The sequence below is a fragment of the Paramormyrops kingsleyae genome, chromosome 17 (assembly GCF_048594095.1).
Source record: "Paramormyrops kingsleyae isolate MSU_618 chromosome 17, PKINGS_0.4, whole genome shotgun sequence".
NCBI lineage: Eukaryota > Metazoa > Chordata > Actinopteri > Osteoglossiformes > Mormyridae > Paramormyrops > Paramormyrops kingsleyae.
In genome coordinates this window covers 24,013,248-24,027,945 of record NC_132813.1, presented here as the reverse complement: position 1 = coordinate 24,027,945, position 14,698 = coordinate 24,013,248, and the positions used below count along the sequence as shown (strand labels likewise).

At 36.2% G+C, this 14,698-nt stretch overlaps 1 protein-coding gene across 2 annotated transcripts; it reads left to right on the top strand.

The window, feature by feature from the left end:
• Nucleotides 1-3,034: 3,034 nt before the first annotated feature.
• Nucleotides 3,035-12,893, top strand: LOC111859703 (uncharacterized). Of its 2 annotated transcripts, XM_023842655.2 has the most exons (13): nucleotides 3,035-3,112; nucleotides 3,549-3,771; nucleotides 3,925-4,287; nucleotides 7,027-7,137; nucleotides 7,384-7,428; nucleotides 7,700-7,762; nucleotides 8,431-8,466; nucleotides 8,864-8,884; nucleotides 11,118-11,174; nucleotides 11,283-11,333; nucleotides 11,498-11,548; nucleotides 11,691-11,720; nucleotides 12,643-12,893. In XM_023842655.2, the coding sequence occupies exons 2-13, from the start codon at nucleotides 3,705-3,707 to the stop codon at nucleotides 12,699-12,701; spliced, it is 954 nt and encodes a 317-aa protein (XP_023698423.2). In that variant the 5' UTR covers nucleotides 3,035-3,112; nucleotides 3,549-3,704; the 3' UTR covers nucleotides 12,702-12,893. The 2 variants fall into 2 exon arrangements, with proteins under 2 accessions (XP_023698423.2, XP_023698424.2); XM_023842656.2 differs by lacking the exon at nucleotides 7,384-7,428 and having other exon boundaries at nucleotides 3,036-3,112.
• The last annotated feature ends 1,805 nt before the right edge of the window (nucleotides 12,894-14,698 follow it).

Sequence of the window (14,698 nt, the reverse complement as noted above, 5' to 3'; positions counted from 1 at the left end):
GTTTAACTCAAGGGAGGTGATACTATGATTATACAATTCATTGGTAAGACCCCACCTAGAATACTGTGTGCTGGTTTGGTCACCATACCTTAAAAAGGACATTGCTGTCTTGGAAAGGGTGCAACGTAGGGCTACAAGAATGATTCCTGGTCTCAGAGGAATGTCTTATGAGGAGAGGTTAGCTGAGCGGAATCTGTTTAGCCTTGAGCAAAGGAGACTATGATCCAGGTCTACATGATCCAGGTCTATAAGATTCTAACAGGTCTGGATGCTGTTCAGCAAAATGGCTATTTCAATATTAGTTGAAATACTAGAACTCCTGGCCATAAATGGAAATTAGTGGGAGAACATTTTAAAATGAATTTGCGAAAGCACTTCTTTACACGCCGAGTAGTTAGAGTATGGAATAATCTTCCTGTTAGTGTAGCGCAAGCAAAAACCCTGCAGTCCTTTAAATCAAAGCTAGATATGATTTTAACAACTCTGAGCTATTAGTTAAGTTCCCCCCAAATGAGCTTGATGGGCCGAATGGCCTCCTCTCGTTTGTAAATTTCTTATGTTCTTATGTTGTGCGTGTGACTTCTCACATGGCCTCCTTGGGGTAACACCACATAGTTCTATATTTATATCTGAACTTTGGAATATTGGAGATAGTGTTTTGCCATTTTCCTTACATGCACACATCAAATTCATGCAACAGTAGGCCAGTTTAAAGCAGCGGTGTAGTGGGTATTTTTTAAGTGGGGAAAAACTATTTCAATTACATCATCACAAAGAATGCCGCACATGCATGCAGAAACACACTGTAGTACACTTAAAATAATGCGGGGCTTAAGTTTGCTGCCTGCAGTAGGTGCAGCATTTCAAATTGTTAGCAATTCTTGCACATCCCTTGATTTCACAGATTACTTGCTGGCGAATTGTAATTGACATTGTAATTGACAGTCACATCCTTTAAAGTGGGAAGGTGATTTAACCCTTACAGCCAGCAGTGAGAATGGCATCTAACCAGAGAACTGTGCAACTCACACGGAGACAGTATTTGACACATGAGAAGCAAAGAAGCTTGTTTAGACTAAATGTTGTTTTTCAAATGTCCCTGAAATATTGTTAGGGTTAGTGGTTCTCAAACTGTGGGGTGCAAGATGATTTTCTGAATATTTTGATACCGGACAGTCCAATAGTCAGGGAGCAAAATTTATCATGGGGAGCTGAGTGAAATTGTCATGGAATTTAATCATCTCACTTAGCCCTAGTTCTAGTCAGTGGTAACTTACGAAAGAACAAGCACATATCTGGTGAACCTGATTATTTTGAAAAAAGTCACACAAAGTCTGGTTTTCAGTAAAGACTGATTTTGGAGAAGTGTGGAGAGTATGTAGCCTAGGCTTTGGCAGTATTACAGTAATATTCTCAGTATATTTTTGTTCAGCAAAATTTAGGGATTAGACAGGTGGGGGAGGGGTGACGGGCCAGTCCAGGGAATACATTGTAGTTGTCCTGAAACCTTTTGTCTGGTAAAGTGTTTTATGTTGAGAGGGTCTAGCTACCATCTGTCTCCAGTGAAGGAATTTTAAAAATAATTACGACAGTATCTCAATACCCCTGGAATGTATCCATCAGTCCAACAAGAGAACTTAATGCTGAAACAAAGTGAATGTTTATCTATGGTCCACTGTAAGGTTGAGTTATAAGAACTGTTGTATATTTGTTATACACTCATGAGCCATTTCGTTTAGCATCACCTGGACACCGGCTTATTCATACAAATATCTAATGAGCCAATAATGTGGCAGCAGCTCACTGCATACAATCAGCAGACAAAGGTTGGGAGCTTCAGTTAATGGCCAGAACAAACCACAGAATGGGGAAATACCTGATCTGAGTGACTTTGACCATGGCATGGTCTTTGGTGCCAGATGGGGTGGTTTGACTATTTCAGAAACTGCTGGGACTTTCACACACATCGCTCTCTTAAGTTTACACAGAATAGTATAAGAAGCAAAAACATTCAGAGAGCAGCTGTTCTATTGAAAAAAATGCCTTTTTGATGAGAGCAGTCAGAAGAGAATGGCCAGACTGGTTCAAGCCAAAAGGAAGAAACAGTAACTCAAAAAAATCAGTCTTTATAATGGAGACAAACAGAACAGCATCTGAGAACACACAACATTCAAACCTTGTGGTGGATTGGCTACAACAGCAGAAGACCACATTGGGTTCCAATCCTGTTAGGTCAAGAACAGCAGTGTTTCTAGCATCTTGTCTATTTCAGTCTATGACTCAAAGAATTCAGACTGTTCTCAGAATAAACCCAGTTTTAGAATGGTGTTCTTAACGAAGTGGCCAGTGAGTGTAGCTATAACTCGTTACATAACTTCGATATCATGCTTTTTACATTATCTTTTATTTGGAAACCACTGCTATGCACATTAAGTATAACTTCAGCATCTTACCTTATAAAAAATCCATGATATGAAATTCTAAATTATAAATATTCAGTAGCCCCAGTAGTTACAAATGTTCAGATTAAGCTAAAATATAGTTGCAGCCCCTCACTTAGTAGCAGCAGTTACAATATTGTTATTTGTCATCTAGATTGTTCCAGTTCAACGGAAACCATTCTGTTGTCACACAGATGCATCAGCACAGGAAACTACTGTAGGTTAAAGAAAGACACAACTCTTTCAGAACAGCCTCTGTTTTATCTTCCTGTTAGAATAGGTATTGTTTTTCTATACAATAGCTATATATAGATGTGAGAAAATGGTTACTTCAAAAGAAAGGAAATTAAAGAAATATTTGCACAAGCTTCGGCCCTTAAAGCTACTTTCTTTAAACTTTCAATTACTTGAAATTTTATATTATATTTATTTATTTGGCCACAGCAGAGGTGAATATTAGCTACCCACTAAGCCACTGTGCCACCCATGGAAAAATCTAAAAATACCAGCAATGACAAGCCAGCCAAAAACAAAAGTTCACTGTGCCTCATTTTGCATTATGTGACCTACTGGTATTCAGCAGTGAAATCCTTTTAATGCTTTAGTTATCTGTGCTTCAGTGCTCAGCGCTTGAATGACATGAAGACTGGGAGAGAGCTGGGGTTCCGCTGGTAGGAATTCAATAATAAATATACTGTAGAGTGCAGACTGTAGCTGCAAAGCACAGGATCAGACTGAGTTAATAGATGCAGCCACTCTTTTAGTAGCTGAAGAGTTTCATACTTATTTTTGATCTATAGTTATGCAGATGATCAGAATCAATACTATAGTTACATGCATCAGAACAAGAAAGAGCTTTTTTTTGCAGCAGCAGCAGTAAATAGATTCATCAGCTAATAAGATGATGAAGCTAGAGGTGTATTTAGTGTTTCTGCCCTATGAAATCAAGCAAGTTAATGTTTGGTGAATAAACAAATGAAAAGTACAAAATTCCACTGATAGTGTGTACATGAAGATCAGCCATAGACATGTTTTAAAATATTTAAATGACTAAACGAAAAGAACCGTTCTTATGCTACTTGTGTATCTGATGATTTTTTTTTTCAGAGGTGTAAACAGTTTGTTGGAAACAAGTCGGCATTACGGAAATGACATAAACCACTGTGATTCAAAGGTGGTGCAAGTGCAGTCACATACAAGCTGAATGCTCTTAGTTGAATCAGTCTCTTTGTGTTTTATTGATATATATCTGCATTCGGAGACATGCTGTTCAAAATTCAGATTTGGGCCTGGTCGATCTTACTGTATTGTAACATTCCAGCTTCATGCGGTAAGTCCATCTGCACTTATGGATATATAAATTCACAGGTTTAATATTAAATGTTACAAAATATGCCTAATCTGTCACCTTCCTTAACATTAAACTAAATTTGATTCCATATAATAATAAATGTTTTTGCTTTTTCTTTTTTTGCCTGCTCAGGTCATAGCAGATGTAACAAGGCATGTGAGATTACTGCGTTGGTCAAGGGTACCATTAACTCTGCTGTCCTACTGCCATGCAACATAACCGTGAACCACATTCAAACTGTGATGTGGAGCCACGCCGCTGATTTAGTTACAATCAGAACACATGGATATGTCAATTTCTCGGATAACCGAGGGGGCAGAGTGAAGACGTTTCCCTACTTGTCCAACAAAGGAAATTTCTCGATCCGACTGGAACATCTCCAGCAGTCCGACCTGGGAATTTACTGCTGTGAGGTACAGCATGAATCATTATCTGCCTGCAACAAAGTGAACGTTACTCTGGATGTGCAAAAACATTTAGAAGAAAACCTAAAAGGTAAGAACACGCATTTGTGATATTAAAGCTTTTCCATATTTGATACAGTGATAGACAACAGGTTGGATACCTTGCTACCTGAATTTAATATTATGCTATTTACACTACTATACCTTTTACTTGGAAACTATGTGCATTAAATATGCATTCGTGCAAAATGTTATTTTGCAGAAGCTATTTGTATAAGAATAATTCACCATGGCCTAATAATGGATGCAGTGCCATACTTAAATTGGCCTATTATTCTAGTAACTTTGTACTTCGACTGAGTATAAACAATATTAGTAACTGTCACTTTCTACTGAACTAAAATTGTAAAAGATTTCTGTACAATTTTTATTGACAAGAGTCTTTACTTGTTACTTTTTGACTGGCTAACCTAATTTTGCCTACTGTAGCATAGGGAAAAAAATAATACAAAAGTACAAAGTAATAATACAAATTACAAGTAATACAAAATACAAAATGAAACATCAGCCTGACCACTAGCACAGATAGGTCTATTAACAGAATTTCTAAGATCAAGCCCGACTTAAACCCAATGCCAACTTTTACAATGTGATGTGGTGTACGCTCAAGCATGCAAAGGCACACATAATTAGCACAGGGACACATGGTCTTACATAGGAGTGTAACAATACATCGATTTGTATTGATATACCGATTCAATGGCAAACGATCCGATACATCGATATGACCGCATAAATATCGATACATGCGTTTTTATTTTCTCGCCTGTTCCAGTATTGTTTTCCTGATCCACTCCGACGTATACATGTTCTACACCAGGGGTGCCCAATACATCGATCGCGATCTACTGGTCGATCGCAAAGGTAGTGTTCAACCGCGCCAGCTGCTGCAAGCTACCGAGTCGCCTAGTTAGCCTCCAATTTATTTATACTAAACTTAAGAAAGGGTATAAAAATGAATGGGGGAACCGAACCAAGTAAGAAGACAAAAACCTACCACTTCCATACGGATTTTTTTTTCCACCATGACATATTCAAAGTGCATTTGCCTCATCTGTCAGTCTACCATTGCTATTCCGAAGAAGGGAAATGTGGAGCGGCATTTTCGGACTGTTCATAAAAACTACGACATTAACTTCCCTCCAAAACGCGAGCTGAGAAATAAAAAGGTGAAGGAACTAAAATCCCAGTTCAATTCAAAAATACTTTATTCATCCAAAATGGGAATTAATAATAATAATAGTAATAATAATAATAAATATTAAAGAATACTCAATATTTTTATAGATAAATATATGTTTTGCATTTTTATAGTTGGTCGATCATTTTGACCTGGTCATTTATAAGTAGCTTGCAAGCTAGCGTACCTTCAGAGCGTGTGTTTAGTACAGCAGGTGACATAGGAGGCTATGCTCAGAGCACACAATCTCCTGAACACGTTGACCATTTAATTTTTCTTTAAAAAAAACAAAAAACCTCTCAAAGAAGAATACCGACATACTTGTTTCACCGCAGAAGTCAGTCATGTTGATCTTCCTCATTGTACATGTCTGTCCATGAAATGTTTTTTATTTGACTTTATTGCACTTTTTATTTTACTTATTATTGTTGTATCCCAGTGTAGGGCGAGCAAACAGGGAACGAGGAATCAGGGTCAGGCAGATGGAAATCCAACAAACGGGGTGGGGGGGGGGTTTATTGCAAGCACAGCACACAACACAGGGAAAACTTCAATGACAGATCTTGGCGACAGATTCTGATGTGGACTTAAGTACACAGGACTAGACGAAACAATAAGAAACAGCTGGGAACAATCAGGATTGCACACGAAGTTAATGAGAGGCATAGCACAGGAGAGGGTCATACAAGCAGGTCATGACAGTTATGGACATACTTTTTGTTACACTTTTGTATTTGTCTGGAGAAGACTCGATTAAAAAAAAAAAGTTTTTATTGTTACCTTATTGCACTTTATTTTGCTTGATTTATGGGACATACTTGACTACACTAGATTTTGTTTACAGTTCCCAATAAAATATGATAAAATGCTAATTATATTTGCCTTTTTTAATTCATTGAAATGTAAAGGATTGTGTGACATTTCATCATTTCGACTACTATCAACAGTATCGAACTGAATCGTATCGTGGGAATTTCTGAGGTATCAAAAAAAACCATTGGCTTAAGGAATCGATATTGTATCGTATCGCGAGGAAAGCTGTGATTTACACACAAGTATAATAAAAGTATAACAAACAGCCAATTAGTGTCCTGACATAACAAATACAAAATAAAGTCATGACACTACAAGCTACAATGAGCCAGAGCCAGAGGTAGGGTTGCCAACTCCACCTGACTGTAATCTCTGACATATTTTTTTGGTGATGGGGGAGGGGGAAGGTGCATAAGGAGGGGTGTCAAATGATTAATCACTATTAATCTTAAACCTCATCAGTGGTTCTATCTTTACATAAGCTCAGATATAATATTTAGATGAATTTACATAAGCCTACATTTAATACCAGCTAAATACTTTTGATACTTTATTGTTAGTATCAGACTTTTACTAAAGTGATATTTAATGGGTGACTTTTAAGTCTTACCAGACTCATTTTCCTCAAGGATGGTTTTCAGATACTCTATGCACTACTGCTAGGATGCAGTTGAAATACCCAGGTAATTGTGTGGCTTGGTCTGCAAATTTCTTTTCGGCCTGGTGTCTCTCAATAATGTTGATGTGAACCCTTTGCTGTCTCTTGCTCCATCGCAGGGAGCTCTGTGAAGCGCTTCTTGGAAGGCAACTGGTACTATATTGTCGCTGCTGGAGTCCTCCTCATTGCCCCTGTCGTCATCGTCTGTGCCTGCCACATGAAGAGAAGAAGTAAGCACATGCACTCATTGTTTTCTCATTCTGTGAAAGGCTATAATCTTGTATCTCTCTTTTTAAGAAATTAATTTTATTGTGATCCTAATTAACTGTGACCCTCATTTGGATAAGCAGTGGTTATGAGTGAGTGGGTGGATGAATCGATGGATGGATGAATCGATGAATGGATGGATGATGGAAGCTGTTGCAAGAGACAATAAGGTGAGACTGAAAAACAGTTCTACGTTTTCCCATTTTTAGGTGAACCTGATGATGCTGATTATGTCAATGAAGGCTACACTGGAAGTTAGGATCTCTATACATCTTTTAATAAATTTAAGCTTATAAACCCTAATCCTATACTTTTTGCAGTTTTGTAAATTTTGTAAATTGCAGTTTATTTTAAAAATTATGTTTTTGACTTACACCTACTATAGATTTAATTACTTTAATTGAGGCTTGAGCCATGTGGAATAAGATAATTTGGGTGCCAAGGGAATATTTTATAGTATGTCTAATGGGAAAAACCTTTTGGGTTTTCAGACCCTCATAATTTATTTTTTTTGTGGTCTTCTAGGCAATGAGCCAATGGATACGGTATGTGGCCAGATGGATGGGGAAGCCATGAAACAAAAGTCAGGTACACCTGTTAGTAATTTAACATAACAAAATACTTTTCATTTAGATTTTTTCTTTTAATTCATGAAATACAGCCACAGGAAACATTAAGAATCTACAGCACACACGCACACACACATACACACACACATTGCAGCCTGGTTCTTCTCTGTTTCTCATTAATGAAGGGCTTCTTCCTTATTTTCTGGGACTTCATCCCTGCTTCTTGGAGCCTGACACAAACTCTCCTATCAGTGCACTTCACACCTGCACTTAATGTTTCCCATTCCTTTTGAAGGTCACTTGATGTCATCCTGTGATTTGTGAGAAACTGTCAGATAGGTTAACAGTCATCTCTGGTATTAGAAAGTCACTTCTGCCCTTTAACTGCCTGGTTTCTCGTCATTCGCAGTGTCTCCTGCTTCACCTAATTCTTGTATACTGGTGTCCTAGAAATTTTGAACCTTGATGCAACCTGCTGCTCAGCATAGCCTTCTGCCAGCAGAACCACAATTAAACCAGGATATAAAAATGCACATTTGTTTAAAAATATGGTGGTCTTTTAATTTTTTTTCTGCGGCTGTAGATATTCATTATACATGCAAAGTTTTTATCTGTACATTTAATACATGCTTGTACTCTATCATTATCAACTTTGTCTTCAAGTCACTTTCTCTTTTGGTCCCTTAGAAAATCAACTGCAGAGTTCTGATGTACAGCAAAGTGGTACAGTCATTTTTATTTAAAACACTACCAGAACATATTCTCATCATAATGTTATAAAACATGAGCTTCCAGCTATGGCCCTCAAATTATGCCAAATTAATCATTTTGCATCGCTTAAAATAATTATTTTAGTTTGAATTCACTTCACCTGCTGAAATGTAATATGAACAATAGGACTCTTGCCCTCACTTCTTAGGGTATTGGGATATCCTATTATAAAGCAGGAAATTGGCTGTATAATGCATCTGTATAATAGAGTAAAAACTTTGACATAATGTTAATAGCATTGAATGCATAACCACCAGCATTGAACCAAGATCCATTTAAGTGGCATTTTCACTTCCTTTTTTAATGCATTTCATGAAAAAACTGACATTATATGTTTCATTTTAAACAGGAAATCCAGTAACCATTTATGGTATGTATAAACAAGGTTACACATGAATATACATTCATAGGCTTATATTTAACTCAGTTTGTGGCTAGTGTTGATTGATACTGTTTATGACACAGAGAAACCTGTTCTCACTTACTTCCGATTAGTGTTATAGGTCTTCGTCTTGTCTCGGAATCGACTGTATTTTGACTCGGACTTGTCTCGGTCTCGGACATAGATGACAAAGACCGATTCGGTGTTTGTCAGTCACGTGTCTGCACTGACACGCCCCCATTCGCCATTTTGAGTGTACGCGGATGTAAACACATTTGGTTAACAAACTTAATATTTCATATTCAGTTTTTTTCTCCACAAAAATGTAATGTTTTATGTAATCAGCAATAAGCAATTTTCATTACCAAAACACACTAGTCATTTAAGTGTTTAAGAAAGGAAAAAAGAACACCACAAAAAATGTTATTTTAAATATGACCAATAAAGTTAAGTGGCAAGCAGAATACAGGCTCGGTATACGATGAGTTTATACAACTTATAATCCATGCACGCGAATATACACATACATGCACTGATAAACGTGTCACTACAGTTTTGTTGTTTACTTTTGTCTTTTAAAAGCATTCACTCTATAACGCTAGTTTAACACGAACAGATTAACCCATTTCTGCTACCCTCCGTAGTGAGGCTAGCTTGCTAGCGTAGGTTAACCAATATGACAATAACAACTTCAGAAGACAAAAAAATGCATATTCAGTAATATTATTTAAACAAAAAACGTGGGACTTGCTTTTATGAAAATGCCGAGAGCAAACACTGATGAAGGGAGATATCTTGTTGAAAGTATCTCCTTCGGTCTTACTGCTGGGTCATTCCACGTCAAATCATAATTCTTTCGGACCTCATCGTCACGGATTTTAACGAACCTTGGCATGCTGATTTGGTCACATGAGTGACTCATGAAACTGAAATTGGGCGTGTCTGGGATCAATATTGAGGGAGATTAAGGCGAACAAATTTTTTTACGTTTTTTGTAGGGAACTATGACTTTGACTGGCTATATATTTACCTTAATTTAAGCTGCACAGAAATGGTCCTCATATTGTTTTAAAGCTATTGCCTAGCTCTATAAATTGAACAAATAATATTCCATCCCCATATGAATAATTACTATGTAATAACTGATTTCAAAGAACAAATTTTCTGCAGATGTTCATGACATTATGAGTTAACTTTAGTAAAAAAAATGATCAATTTTGAAATATAGGTTTTTTTGTTATTGAATTTTTAATATTTTAATCAGTTATTACATAGTAATAACCAGTGAATCATAAACTAAGCAATGCTTTTACATTTCAATTTCTTTCAGATGTTATATAGTAACACACAAAAATGAATATATAAAACCAAGCATGGCTATCTATCATATAACTTCAACAAGTTACCAAATCGATGCAAAATCAGATATTAATTTCCACCTGCATTAACCATGTATTCCTTCACAATACAAAGCCATAGAAAGGTCCCCTGTGAACCCCTGCATTCCCATATCATTGAGGCTCTGATCTCAACATTTCTAAGATTATATTTGTAGTGCCTGCAAACTTTTATATCAGATGCGACAAAAAATTGAGAAATTTCAATAGGCGCAAGTAGTTTTTCCTCATAAGAAGGATGTGTCAGCATTTACACATCAAATTATGACATATCTGAGTAGCCCAGAATGTCCCAAAAACAAAACCATAAAGTTTATGTGGCTAAATCATGTACATACAATGTAATAAACCTAAAATCAAAGGGATAAGGGAATGATCAAAAATGGATAGGGTTCAAAGGATTAACACAGTATTGTGACTGGGAGTAAAACATTCTGCTTCAAAGTTGAAATGCAAAGAATAAGGTGTGTCTTATTAAAAAAAAAAATGGTACATTCGTACAGAAGCATTTCTATTGAAATTTTGAAAATATTTGAAAATCATCCATGGTTTAAATTACACTGTGACACAACTTTTAGGCATACTGCCTAGCCCCAAGATACTGCCTATGCTCCACATTTTATAGTGTGTTGTGTTATGTAGACTGAAACATTAGTCTGTTTCTGATCTGGCCTTGGTCTGCTCTTGGTCTTGTCTCAGTCTCAATATACTCTGGTCTTGGTAAGGACTTGGTCTCAGTTTAGGTGGTCTTTACTGCATCACTACTTCCAATGTTGCATTCTCTTATGTTTGTTTTTGATCTTGTTATTGTTATGAAATCTCAGAAAACAATGAACATGATCCAAGCTGGACCTGTGTGAGAGAAATTAATTCATACCAAAGTAAGTCTCAGAACTGCAGCACTGTTTCTGAGCTGCAATATATATTTTAATATATTTATATGTTTTATAACAAAAGGTATCAAGCTGTCATATATGTATTATTTCCAGACACTACATGTACCTCCAGTACACAACACATAGCTGAAAAACAACAGTATGGTAAGCCTAAACATCTGGATATATTTGTTGATGTATTGATTATCACTTAGTCAAATGTTTAAGTATGAGAATATGATAATCTAGTGCAAGCTAATTTTAATTAAACACTTCACGGTAGATTCTTCAGGGGAAATTGTGATTTTCATGGTTGCCATTTGTTTCAGTCAACCAGTCTGAAATTGTACACACAGTGTCCAAAACAAGGAAGAATAAAAGTAAGGATTCATCACTTAAATTCTGTTATTTAGTGACTGTGTCAATATATGTTGTACAAAAACAAAATTAGTATTAAGATATATTACCAATATTTGTTTGAGCAGTAGCAGAAAGATAACTAGCTTTTAACCTTCTTGACAGGGAGCTTATGGAGAAGAAAAGCTAATGACAGTAAGTTTTTTCCCTAAAGGTATTTCAATGTCCTAGTTAGTTTTACCTTACATTTATTATAAATATGAGACAAATTCTGTTGTTTAAGTGGCTACAAATGAATAAACAATCAAGCATATCAAACATATAGGAAAGTAAAAGAAACAATTGGTACAATCCTTTTACATATGGAGCAATGACATAATGATATTTCATTCTACAGATATGAAGTGTGTGAAACTGTGAGCTATATAATTGTATTACGTGAATGGGTTCACCAGTGCCACCTCAGACAGTTTTCTCATTAGTGAGATAACTCAGAAAATATCTGACAGATCTTTGTAGATACACTATGTGGGTAAAGATCTGGAACTGATCAAATTTGGGGACAGATCTCACCAAAACTGAAGCAGTGCCACATAGTGAGAGCAAGCAAATGGCAGCTCAGACACTTGTTCTCATTAGTGCGATAATGCAAAAAGTTTCTAATGGATCTTTTTACCACTTCAACAAAACATCATATGGATGAACATCTACACCTGGCTTAATTTTGAGACAAATCACAATTGAAACAGCAGTGCTAGGTGGCAACAAAGGAGCTGCAGAAGACAGTGCCTCTAAAAGTATCTGATGGATCTTTTTAAAGCACATTGTATAGATGATGATCTGGGGTCCATAAGTCCATTTCTTTTTGAGACCAATTGCACCAAAACTAAACCAGTTCCACATGCTGACATCAAAAGGATGAGCTAGGGGCCAAGAGAATGTAGAGGTTGGGGGAATGAGAGGACTAGGGGTTAAATGGGGGAGGGGTGACAAGGTCATCCAGGGAATATATCCTTGTCATTCCAACAGCATCTCATTAAATTGTAATACATTGTGCATGAAACCAGTTAAACATGTAATGTGATAATGATTGCCTTATTCATCCTCTTTCTAACAGGTATTGAATACAAAAATCCAATCTATTCCAACCGTGGGGAGCAGCTTCATGAGCTTTAGAATATTTTACCTAATTATAATACTGTATAAAGACAGAATGTGTTTAAGTGTTTCCCAGTCTACTTAATGCTTTGATGATTACTTTAGCTGCATTAAGAAAAATTTATGTTTTGAAGAACTGCACTGCTGATAATTGATTTTGTGTATCCTGATCCAAAAATCTAAATTACATGTTTTTCATTCAGATGATAACATTTTTGTTGTATTCTTAACCATGGACAAAATAGCAAGCATCATATTCTATATGTCAGATATATGGTATACTGAATACATTGTACATTGTATAGAAAATATTCATTCATTCGTTCATTCATTATCTATACCCACTTGCAAACAAAAGAGTATAACTAAAACTACAACAATCTAGGTTTGCCACTATTACCACCCCATGCCCTTGACATAAGCTTGCCATAATTAGTTACTTTTACATTTCTTGCCATCTGCACAGCTCCCACCTTATTGTGCTATCCCTTACTCATGCACAGGAGTCATTGTATTAGTATTTTCTGCTTTCCATATAGGGGTGGTGCAGTGTTGCTTCACAACGCTGGGACTGGGGTTTGAGTCTCTGCCCTGGTTCTGTGTGTTTGCATGTTCTCCCCATGCTACCGTGGGGTGTTCTCTGGGTTCTCCAGTTTCCTGCTAAGGTGAATTTGAGTTGCCTGATTGAGTGAATGTGTGCTCACCTTGCAATGACAGCAATGAGACTCCTCCTCCTTGGTTGTTTCCTGCCATATGCCCATAGGCTCCAGACCCCCACAACCCTGAACAGGACAACCAGGTACAGAAAATGGATGGATGACAATTTTACCCAATTATTCTTATATATTATTAGTATATAATAGTATATTACTAAACTATTAAATTGTAGTACTTCCTGCCAAAATGTTTTTTTTAAACTAGAGGTTTAATTGAAATATTGACAATGTGAGCATTAAACCTGAGAAAAACATCATAAGAACTCATACCTAAACCACAGCAAACAAAACCAAATATAGTGTGGGTCACTCATTTGTGACCATTGTTCATTTAGATTGGAAGAATTGTTTATGTCATGACCTGCTCGTCCGATCCTCTGTGTGCCACGCCCCCCTCGTTACCTCGTGTTAATTCCCGATTGTGATCACCTGTTGCCTGTTATTCTCTGCTTGTCTTGTGTATATTAGTCCGCGTTCAAGTCTGTTTCCCTAGGTCTGTCATTAACGTGGTTTTGCCGTGTGTGCCCCTTTGTCCTGTCCGTTCGAAAGAAACCCCGTTTGATAGTATTCACGGCTCTCTCACCTGCACTGAAAAAAATAGTCTGTTGGATTTACATAAAAAAACATGTACATCGGTTGCACACAATGTTATTGTTTTTTCTTATAACATTTTACTTATGTTAAATACACTTAATTACTTTTTGTTAAACAAACATGACTTTGTTAATTTTAAAAAATAATTTAATTGAAAATGTAATCACCTATTTTATGTCAAACCAATATAAATTTGTTAATTAAAAACTTCTTACATACTTAATGTAGATTTAATTAGTACATGTTAAAGCAACATGACTTATTTAATTTAACCTGCTTACACTATGACGTTTAAAATGTCTGCATTATTCATGCATCTATTCCACATTATTTCCATCCACTAATTTCTGTAAATGTATTATATACATATTTAGATGTACTGTATATTGATATATAGGATGTATTTTGTACATCCTATCTAATGCACTCACCAAAAATTCAAAGCAAATAAGGCATGAACATGTCCTTTAATGAGGTATTTGTATTTCCACAATATAGTTACATCGAACACATACACAATCTTATTACTAGCTGTCAGGGAAAAAATGCAAATAAAACAAAATCAATAATGCTACACCCAAATTCAGGAGAGCACAATAAACATTTACTACTGTTCTGTTCAAGTTTGAAGGAAGAATGCTTTCTCCTGGGGAAAAAATGTTTGTGTCAAATTGTGTCTTAAATATATACAATCAATAATGACAT

Bases quoted from the DNA above. Each gene is read 5' to 3' on its own strand.
- LOC111859703 (XM_023842655.2), top strand. From the start codon at position 3,705: ATGCTGTTCAAAATTCAGATTTGGGCCTGGTCGATCTTACTGTATTGT. The intron at 11,175-11,282 runs GTAAGTCTCAGA...TATTATTTCCAG, and splicing joins AGAAATTAATTCATACCAAA to ACACTACATGTACCTCCAGT. The intron at 11,334-11,497 runs GTAAGCCTAAAC...CATTTGTTTCAG, and splicing joins AGCTGAAAAACAACAGTATG to TCAACCAGTCTGAAATTGTA.